Here is an 11,522-nt window from a genome sequence, read left to right as displayed (position 1 = left end):
TTTGACGATAAGTAGAATTACTATTTTTTTGTAACATTATAATTTTTATCCATAATATATATATAAATAAATAAAGAAGTTAAATTTGTAATTAGTGGGTTCTAAATTTTTATAATTAAAGGGATTTTATTTTGATGTGAGATTCAACCTTTTTTTTTTTTCTCGTCTTCTTTTGTCTCCAAACAAATAATATAAAATTCCTTTTACTCATCCCTTCACTCTTCTCAATTTTTTCTTTCTCTTCTTCACTTCTATTTAAACAAACAAAGTTAATTAAAAAAAAAAAGTAATCAAGCCTTGTATTATGTCCAATGGAAAGGACGAAATGGGTCGGGTTGTTCCAACCCACACCCGAAAATAATGAGAATATAATCACCAAATGAGAGGTTGCTTTTGCTCTTTCTTGCTTAATTGGGAACTCGGGATCCAGCTGAAAAGAGAAGAAGCGAAGCTAGAGAGAGAGGGAGGGAGGGAAGATGAGAGCATACGGTGGAGGAAAGAGGAGGCGAGTGGCAGTGCAACCATTTCTCGTTTTGTGTGCATTGGTGACTGGTTTGGGGCTCTTGATGCTCGCGCTCAGGCCCTTGGATGCAACCACTCCTGGCCCTCTCGAGAGAGCTTCCCAGGACTTTAACACTTCCATCATCAATGGCTCCAGTGCGGAAGCCGTGGCCTCTCGGCGCGTCAAACTGAAGGCCTGCGCCACTGTGGAAGAAATGGGGAAGGATTTCAGAAGAGGTGTTGCCAAGGAGTCCCTCAGAGTCAGAACCGTTATCCATAACCATTTTCTTAACAATGGTACGTTTCCTTTGCTCTCTTCCTACCTTTGCCTTCTGCTAACAATAATGAGTTTTTTTAATTTTTTTATTCTTATTTTTATTTATTTATTAAAATACTATTTTTGTCTTGGTAATATTATTTCACTATTAGTTTTTATAGAATAAAATAGATTTATTTTAGTCTGCTCTCATGTTTTTTTGGTACAGATACTCATGATTTTAGTTTCTATAGTTTCTAATAGAGTTTTTAGTTTTTATAACAGTAGTTTTTCTTAATTATTTTAGTCTCTGTGGTTAATTAATTTGCCACTTTTGTGTTGATGTGTCATAGTTCAACATTGTGTTTATTGTATGAAATTTATTTTGTTAGACTTGCATTAAATTAATTCCTTTAATGTTTCATGTTTTTTTTACTCTCATTTATGGATACATTTATTTTTATTATTACAAAATTAAAAACAAGAGATGTTATAAAAAAAAAAATTAAAGATTGAGACTAAAAAAGATTAAAAAAAAAGAGGTAAGTATATAAACTAAAAAGATATATCTTAAACTGTAGGGAACCCAAAATGTTTATTTTAAATTACAAGAACTAAAAGATAAAGTAAATAAAATTATAGAGGTTAGAAAGATATTTAATTTTTTTTCTTCAAAATTTAAAATGATAAAATTGGTCTTTGTATCTTTATATTTATTTATTTATTTATATTTTATAATTTTATCCCTCCATGTATTTTAAGTTTCATTTGGAGGTACGAGAGTCACTAATTATAAAAGAAGGAGGACTAACAGTCATATTCAGTATTTTAATTATAGACTTAAATATATTTTTAGTATTTTAAATTTAAAGTAAATTTATTTTTAGTTTCTCAAATTTAAAATCAATTTTTTTATTCTGTAATTTCAAAAAGTTTTGTTTTAATTTTCATATTTAACTTTTTTTAGGGAATCTGTCAACTATTGTCAAACAAAATTTACCTACTAGTTTCTTTGATAGTAAAAACATAACATTAAACCAAATTAACATTACATAATTGTCTCAATTTGTCACTTTTAGATGTGTTATTAGTGATTAAAGAGACTAAAATATTATTTTTAAAAATTACAAAACTGAAAGAGCAATTTTAAATTTAAGAAAATAAGAATATATTTGTCTTAACTATATCATCAATATTAGTGGATGTGCTATTTCCAACACTTACTATGAAGTCCATAATCAACAGATTATGTTTGTTTCAAAGAGGGGAGTAGGGACAAAGTATTAAAAATCTTGATTAGACGAGGAGGGGGAGAGGGGAGATAAAAGATTTTAATGGTGGAAAGAGGAAGAAAGATTTTAAACATCAATTTATATGTTTTACCTTAATAATTTTAAATTTAAAAATATAAATAAAAATATTTCTGGACATTTTATTGAAAAGGATTTAATATCTCTTCCTTCAAATCTCCTAATATTAAGTGGGACTAAAATTAGATAGAGATTTTGTTCCTCTCTATTCTCTTTCTAAAAATTGAACCAAACAAAAAAGTTTATAAAAATCTTTTCCCTCTCTTCCATTTCCTTTCAATCAAACACAAACATTATGTAAATACGGGAGAATTGTGCTGCCAACAATGATATTTGTTGTAAGAACAGGATTGTGGTCTTTTAAGGAAAAAAACTAAGTTTTTAAAGTTAATTTTGATAAAAATATAAGAATCTAAAAGATATATTATTCTACTTAATTTTCTATTCTATGTACAGGTGGTGTAAAAATTAAAAAAAAATGTTTTTTTTTGGGCATACTAGCCGCACAGTCAGGTATAATACTAAGATTTCATGCAAACTACCCGCTTGGAGTAGGCTCACTCCGGTGGGTTTTGAAAAAGAAATTATTACATTATAATTACAAAAGATATTTTTTGCTTTAAGAGTTTAATAGATGTGCATGGTGTAATTTTTTTACATCATTAACTAGTTAGAAAATTCACCCAAAACAAAAACTAGTTAGAAATCAGTTTTGAGGTAACTTTTAGAGTGGTTATTATTAGAGTTAACATAGTTATTATATACAGTGGTTTGTCATTGAGGGTATAAAATACTGTTTTTTCCTCTTACTTTAAAATCTTTCTAGTATATTTTAGCCCCCGACAATATACCAAAAAAAATATACCGTTAATATACCAAAAAAATATTTTAGCCCCCGATATATGTAATGTAACTGGTGCATAGGATTAAAGAGTTGTTACATTTATTTGGTTTTGATATTAGGTGTCAAATTTATGCAAGGGTATGCTTGATTCTCTTTAACTAAAGCCTCACGCGAGCCTTTGGTCTCTGACAGATATTCCGCCCCTATGCTATTTTTTTTTCAGTATAAATACCTGTGATCTAAAAAAAAATGGTGTATGAGAATGCTTGCAATGCAATGCAACTAGTTTTTTTTTTTTTTTTTTTTTTCATGAATTTTGTTATGTGCTACTTCCATATAAATATAGGAAGTTATTTTAAGAGATGTTATTTTGTTCGGAGCATTGACAAATGGAGATCGAGCAACAATACTATTTGGAGACAATTTTTCGTCGGTTAATAGTCTTAAGTTCTGTGCATGTTTGTACTTTTTAGTATGCTATTTTTACTTATATACGTTTATTTTACACTCAAGATTATTTCTGTATTCTGACAGCAAGTTTTAATCTTCTGAAAACATGTAGTAAATATCTAAAGTCGTAGCTATGCTCCTCTGAGTGTAATTAGTTAGATGAAACTCTATAATATAAATGCACTCCCTATGCTTCTGTGGAGAATGGTGTTAGATTAGAACATGACTTTGATTTGTTTCAGGTGCTTCAAGAGTCAGGGATTTGCCCCCAGATCAGTTCTGTAGACATGGCTTTGTTCTCGGGAAGACAGCCGAGGCAGGTTTTGGTAACGAAATGTACAAGGTCTTAACTGCCGCAGCACTTAGTGTGATGCTAAACCGGTCCTTGATCATTGGTCAAACCAGGCACATTGGTTCTTTCGCAAGCCTTTCTTACATCTTTTCAATTTTAAGAACTTGTACATTCTTTCTGTCAGCTGAAATGCTCATATGAATGTCTGTGGTAGCTTTAAAGCATAACCTATGCCATATCTTTTTTGCACTATGCTGTTGTGAGTCTTCCATTGGGTAGAATAGAAAACCTAATATGGTACTTAAGTCACGAGATTCTCATTTCATAGACTAGTTTTTTTTTGGTTAGATTGTTTTCGTGTACTTACATCATAGCATATTCAATATACCAACCTGTTGGGATACAAACAAGTCCCACATCGATAAAATAAGACAAAAAATAACAACTTATATAATACAAACATATTTCAATGATTGAGAGGCCTTTTAGATAATGACCAAAAGCAAAACCGTGAGGGCTTAGGCTTAAAGCGGACAATATCTCATCATTGTGGAGTATGTTTGTGTAATAATCTTATAAAAATAATATTCATAAAATATCTCCCTCAGACAAACACCATTAAAATAACCCCAACAGTGGTATCAGAGCCACAGGTTGGATTTGGTGACAACCAATAACCTCTCATAACTCATAACATTTGGGATACAAACAAGTGGAAGCGGATATTACTCATAACATTTGGGATACAAACAAGTCTCACATCGATAAGCTTTTTGGGTAATGACCAAAAGCAAAACCGTGAGGGCTTAGGCTTAAAGCGAACAATATCTCATCATTGTGGAATATGTTTGTGTAATAACCTTATAAAAATAATCATCCTCATAAAAATAACCCCTCTGACAAATACCATAACATAACCCCGTTACAACCTATTTTCAAGCACTTTTGGAGGTAACTTGATTGTTTAAGGCCTCTGATATATGAAAACTAATGTTGTTATGCCATTTATGTATTTGTGAAACTGCCCTGCTCTTGCAAAAGATAGCATATTTGAACCAACTACAGATCATTGGACTGAACAGTGAACCAGTAACTGGTGTGTTGGTTGGCTGAACAAGATAACATGAAAATCATCTATAGAAGTATTCCACACGCAACAACATGAAAGATGTGAAGACTTTTTTAAATGAGAAAATATAATGAGCTTTATCTATGAAAAAAAATTTCGGGTCACGTTAAGTGGTATTTAAAAGTGGTCTGAATATAAATTTGATTATCAGACAGAATCACAACTGACTAGACCGCAGTATTGTAATAAAACATGGTCCTGTCTTTCATTATCTGATTAATACCTTGTTGCTACATTTCAGAGGAAAATATCCTTTTGGAGACTACATTTCTTACTCCAACTTTACTTTTACGATGAAAGAAATCAAGCATTTGTGGAGAAACAAAGGTTGTGAAAGCAAATATGGGAGGAAACTGGTTATGAGAATTGATGATTTTGAGAAACCAACAGAAACAAATGTTCTTTGTAGCAATTGGAAGAAATGGAAGCAACCTATCATATGGTAAGATGAGAATAGTTTTGTTTATTATTAGTCTCACATCACAAGCATCATAAAATGAGCATAAACTTTATGTTTTAGGTTTCAAGGAACTACTGATTCTGTGGCAGCACAATTTTTCTTAAAGAATATACACTCCCAGATGAGGATTGCTGCTCTTGCTTTATTTGGTGACCCGCAAGTTCTAGGTTTACGACCCAATGTTTTTGGGGAGCTCATGAGGGTCCTCATATCCCCTTCAGAAGATGTTAAGGCAGCTGTCAATTGGGTTATTGGTGCTGGGGAGAATCCTGACATCTCATTGCATATGCGGATGCTTATGAATAGGTAATGCCTGTATGTGTTACTTAGGCGGATACAAGTTATAATTACTTCTAAAAGTTTTTCTATTAAAAAAAACACACTTTATTTTTAGCAGAAAAGCTCTCAAAAACACTTCTAAGTTTGTATCTAAAGAGACTCTTACTTTTATTGAGTGGAAACCATCAAGCTTGATTGATGAATTAGTTGAAGAGAATTCTGATCTTAAAATCTTAAAATAGTTTAACTTCTTACGAAAGAAGTAAGTATAACACTCAGAGGTATAACATTCTTTGCCTCAGAGAGTTCTGTCTGAATATATTAATTCATCATTCTTATAACATATGGTTTTATTGAATAATTCTATTTTTGGCATTTCATTTTTCAGGTCTGCAAGAGCTGTGCAAGCAGTGTTGCGTTGCCTGAGAAAAGCCATGCAGAGTCAACACCTACTGTCATCGAGACCAAAGGTGGTTCTGGTGTCAGATACACCTGCTGTTGTTAAAAGTATCAAATCTAACATAAGTGAATTTGCAGAGGTAGTTTTTCAGATTTTGGTAGCTAAACTGCATGCAAATGCACGTATTAATGTCTAGATGAAAACATATACCATGTTAATGCCGAAAATTTCTTATCACTTATTAGTTGTTAACAATGAAATTGTTATCTGATATTAAGAATTAATAACATGCTATTTTCAATATTGCCATTCTTCTGTGTTAAATGCTTGATTTCCTCATTATCTAATGATTTTAATCTGTTGTTTACGTGAAGTATGATGCAACTAACCTATAAATGCTGCAAAATTTGTGGGCCTTTGAATCTTATCCATATCTACTTCCCCCCAGGTTCTTCATTTTGATTATGAAAAATTCAAAGGAAGTATGTTTAAAGGATTTCGCAGTTCAGATTTTAGAAGGAAGGATTGGGGTACCGCGCCTAGATGGGTTGCTTTTGTAGATTTTTTTCTCGCTTCTCGTGCAAAACATGCCGCAGTTTCTGGAGCTCACCGTCGTGTCGGGACTACATATGCTCAATTAATTGCTGCACTGGCAGCAGCCTATAATCTGGGTATATTTACTAATTAGAAATGTTATCCACATTCTCTCTAACATTAACACTATCTTATTAATACTTTTCTTTTATATTGGTTTAAAAATTATAAAAATCTTGTGAGTTCTACTACTAAATCAGAAGATATGATTTGTTTGAATAAATTTCTCGTAAAACACTTCTAAAAGAAAAAACATATAAAAGAAAAATAAAATATTTTTTTTTCATAAATTAGTTTATTTATAAGGTAATTTGTAATTTTTTTTTGGAGAAGTTATATGTGAGAACTTTTCCAAATTAGCTTATATATAAACTAATTTTAGTTTATGGAGAAACTTATTTCATTTTTTTTTATTTTTCCTCCAACAGTTGTAGAAAAAATTTATCCAAACAAATTCATTAAATGAGATATGAACCTAAAAAATTGTGATTTTCAATTAATTTCACCCAATATTAAAGTGTTAAAAAGAGTGTTGCTAGCATTCTTTTTCACCTTATCGGATTGCATTCCTCTGCTTACTGTATTCTTGAAACATATGAAAACTATTTACTTCAGGGGACAAGTCTGGTTCAAGGTTTATGTTCCTTAGCAGTTTCCAGAGCAATTTGTTGAGTGATGGCTTAAAGAATCAGATTGGTTGGGGCCATGTGTGGAACAGATATGCTGGTCCATTGAGTTGTCACAACCAGGCCAACCAATGTGCCTTCACACCACTTCTTCCTTCTGCATGGTGGGATGGTCTTTGGCAGTCTCCAATTCCAAGGGATATTAACCGTCTTGCTTCCTATGGCATCCGGCTATCTGGTCTTGGCACTGTTGATAACGATTCCCTTAAAAGCCACTGTAAGAAAAGGAAAAATGTTGTTCGAACAATTACATTCAAATTGTAGTGTTTGGAAATCACATTTCTTATTCTTAGTTATATAACCATAATCATAAGTAGGGTTAATTATATTTTAGTTAAAATATTTAACTTATGTGCCACTTTTGTGTTCCCTTGTTCTAATCGTCTGCATTTAGCTCTCGTCACATTTCAATTGTTAAAAGCAAGTTTTTCACTGCAGAGGGATATGCTTAATTTTAAATCATGTCACTGTTGTTGTAGTTCACTCCATAGTCATGATCTCGTCAGGATGGGATAGACAACTAAAAATAATAGGAGAATTCATTGATAGTCTCCATTTTAAAATGGTTGCTACAATGGTCCCTTAAGTTATGTTAGTATCGACTGTTGTAATTCAAATTATACAATTTGGTTATATAATTATAAAACTTATATGATTTAAAAGTTAAATAAATTTGTATAATTTATATTTTTTTTATTAAAAACAACATTTAATAATGAAATTTATCATTATAGTCTCCATTTTTTAATATATGACTCGTTTGATTGTGCTTAAAATAATATTTTTTTTAACAGCAATAATAATATTTTTTAAAAAGTTTATTTTCACGGAAGAAAATCATCGTAAGGTTTGGATTCTTATTTCTTAGGGCAACTCCTCCGTCTGGATTCTTTGAGATTTCTGTCTCTTAGCACAGGGCTACTTTTCTCCGTCAACCGCATTCACACCATGAGCATCAACCATCAATTATAAAATATAAGACTTGCAACAAGTTCTGCCACTATACCAGACATACTTAATACATGAGTCAAACATATATACTGATTCAGGTTTTATAACAATGATCTATACCATGATTACTAAGAATCTCCATTCCTACTATGATATTTCCCTCTTGGATATGCAAATAAAATGGAAAGTAATTTAGATATACACATGATCGTGACCTATCATGAAGCCGAATAAATAACTTTTTAGAACTACCTTCGGCTAGAAAGGAGATGAAAATTCATTCATGTGTTGTTTAATTAGAAGTAAAACAAAGAGGGAAGAAAAATAGGAATTACAGAAATAAAAGGGAAACAATGTGAAAATAGATAGGTTGTTTAGATGAGTATAACTAATAAAAAAAGAAGTGGAGAAATCTCTTCGCTTATTGGGATGAGTGAAAATGCAGAACTGAGTTTGTGCAATAATCCTAAATTAAAAGCAGCCTAGTTGTTTGTGCTTAAAGGTGGAAATAGTAGCTGCTCTCTACAATCTGCTGTTACATTACAGCAGATATGCTTCCCAAAGTATCCTTGTTCTAAGTTCTCACTTCTCACCATTTGACATACAATAATCATACAGACATGCATGAGTATGAATCTAATTGAAAATAAAACAAAGAAACCTGCACTATAAAGTAGAATCATTTGTTCGTACAATTAATAAGATCAGTCATCTTAAAACATGTGCCTAACATGCAAATTCACCTGCAATAGTCATATAGACATGATTGAACAAGTACACAATTCAAGAAGAAGAAAAAAACCGACATTTTAGCAAGTAAAATCATTTGTTTACGTAGTTATGAAGTGTATCTATTTCAAGGCATCATATCAGTTGAAAGCTGACAGCAACTAAATGAAAATCATTAATCAGTTATCTCAAAATAGCAATGTAGGCAATTATATAATTACTTTAAACAAGTTTACTGTAATTTTCACAACTTTGTGTCAAAAGGGAATATTATGAATTTATGATACAAGAGGTGGTACAATCATTTATCTATTAATGGGAAATGAAATGATACAGGGAGAAGATATAAGATGATGCAGTTACATTACAGATAGGCATTCGACTAACTAACAGATTGTTGAGTCATCTTCTAACTGCCTAACTAGTTGATCACAGGAGGAAACAGCATAACATTTCTCTCTTAACACTTTTTCTAGAACTTTCTTTATTATTAACTGAAATTTATTGAAAATTACAATTTATGACATTACTAGAAAATTATTATTTAACATCGCCAATTTTACATCGGTTTAGGTAGAACCAATGTAAAAATTGGATGCGGTGACATATTCGTAAATATGAGTTGAATGAAAAGCAGATTTACATCGGTTATGTACAAAACCGATGTAATTATTGAGCATTTTACATCATTTTTAATTGGATGTTGATTTAAATGCGCGGTGATAATTTTGTAAATATTTATAAGTAAATCTACATCGATTTTCAAAATAACCGATGTAGTATAGACCCAAATATCCTACCCCGCGTGGAATCCCTTTAGCTTCTTCACACATTCTCTGTCTCTGTGCTAGGGTTTCGTCCATCCTTCAAATTCCATCCCTTCCGCTGCGCCATTGCTGCTGCATCTTCACTTCATCTTCCGTTACACCCTCTTCCATTTAACACAAAACGTATTCATTCGAATAAGTACCAAACAAACAAACTCTTTTTCAACCTCATTGCGGATCTTAGATGCGCGCCCACACCGTAAGAAACCTGTGCACCCTTAGCACCCTTTTCCGCTTGAAAACCCGCAAACCCCGCGCCAACGTTGTACCCTTCACGGAACCTTCTCCGGAGTCCGAACTGCATCTCTCAGAAATTGGCATCGGTGACTCTTTCCAAGGTAACTTTGCCAAGTTTCAATTTTTACGCCTACCCGTGTTTTCGTTTACGTCTAACTTCACAGAGGAGCCTTGTTGTGATAATGGGTTTTTGGTTTTTTGGAGCTAAATGAGTTAGAAAAATATTGGGCTTTATGCTGCCAAATGCGTTGGTTTCGGTTGTTTTGTTTCCTTGGTGGTTGCTATGGTGTTTTGTTGGGTATTCGGGTGTGCAGTGATGTCATTTTCTCAACATTTTGGTGCAGGGAATTCGACTGATGAAGATGTGGATACTAGTCAGCTTAGTGCTATATTGTGCCGTAAGTGTTTGTTAAATTTACTGTGAGGAGAAATGCAAGCAAAACATTCTTTCTATCACACTTTTCTAAGACACTCATTATTATTAGCTGAAATTTGTTGGAAATAACTAAAAGGCTATTTGTTTTATCATTGAGTTGTGTTGAACAGAAAAGTCTTTTGTTGTTAATTGTTTCTTTCTTCATGTTGCAAATCCTCTACCTTCCTGTTGTGTCTCTTAAGGATTTGAAAGGTCCTGAACCTTACATTGATAAACATTCTGTTTTGAATTTTTTATGGCTATCTATCTATCTTTTTTTTTGTGAATCATGAACTTAAAAACTAAGGTGGGATTTTTTTTTTGGTTTTCATTTTCAGTTGATAAAATTTTGATTAGAATTAAAAAAAAAAACTCATCTTTATTTTCACATTGTTCCCTGTTTCCATTATATAGTGAATGAAATTGTGAAACTAGGGGGCTGTTTAGTTTGAGAAAATGTATTTTGTTTTTGGGTACTGTTTTCTCCCCTACTTTTCATCAGTGCAAATATAATACAGTAATTTGTATTATATCTGCTTGTGACGAGTATGTTTTGTTTGCATAGTTGGATGAGCGTGCTCTGACAGAAGTGATGAAGAAACTGTTAAAGAATTACAAAAAGTGGTGCAAGTATTTGGGTTGGAAAAGTAGCCTTTGGTAAGTGTTTCTGTTCTAATGTTGAAAGATAGAAGCTGTTTTTACTGTATTGCTTACTAACAGCTCCTGGCTTTTATCTACTCATCTACAATAAGAAGATATGTATTTTTTAGTTCTCCTTGTAACATGCCTTGTGGATGCATATTGCAGGTTACCTACCATACAACAAGAAGTACAGCAGCGGAAACTACTATATATGGGTCTGTATCTTTTAATATGGGGTGAAGCTGCCAACCTAAGATTCATGCCATAATGCCTTTGTTATATATATCACCATGTATGGTTTGTAACTTGAACCAATTTATGGTATTTATTTACTTTTCCAAGAATGTTTTGAATCATTTTTGATGCTTCCCATTGTTTGGATTTTTATGGATGTTTTGATGCATTTAGCTAATTTTGGATATACAACGGCGAATGAATCCTTTTGTCTATTTTTTGCTTGTGTAATCTGTTGTTTCTCCTTATTTATCTCTCCTTTGTTGTGCCTGTTCCCCTTTTATTC

At 32.2% G+C, this 11,522-nt stretch overlaps 1 protein-coding gene across 2 annotated transcripts; it reads left to right on the top strand.

Annotated features, from left to right (window-relative positions):
• The first annotated feature begins 321 nt into the window (after positions 1-321).
• On the top strand, positions 322-11,467 carry LOC109793085 (uncharacterized). Of its 2 annotated transcripts, none has more exons than XM_083061813.1 (10): positions 322-798; positions 3,604-3,766; positions 5,024-5,224; positions 5,303-5,548; positions 5,910-5,991; positions 6,370-6,592; positions 7,131-10,046; positions 10,290-10,343; positions 10,926-11,017; positions 11,168-11,467. In XM_083061813.1, exons 1-7 carry the CDS (start codon positions 477-479, stop codon positions 7,463-7,465), a joined length of 1,572 nt encoding a protein of 523 aa, XP_082917939.1. In that variant the 5' UTR covers positions 322-476; the 3' UTR covers positions 7,466-10,046; positions 10,290-10,343; positions 10,926-11,017; positions 11,168-11,467. The 2 variants fall into 2 exon arrangements, with proteins under 2 accessions (XP_082917939.1, XP_082917933.1); XM_083061807.1 differs by having other exon boundaries at positions 327-798; positions 5,910-6,060.
• Positions 11,468-11,522: the final 55 nt, after the last annotated feature.

This window comes from Cajanus cajan, chromosome 1, assembly GCF_000230855.2.
Source record: "Cajanus cajan strain Asha chromosome 1, NIPB_CcT2T_4, whole genome shotgun sequence".
NCBI classification, from domain to species: domain Eukaryota; kingdom Viridiplantae; phylum Streptophyta; class Magnoliopsida; order Fabales; family Fabaceae; genus Cajanus; species Cajanus cajan.
This window is presented reverse-complemented; position numbering and strand designations above follow the sequence as displayed.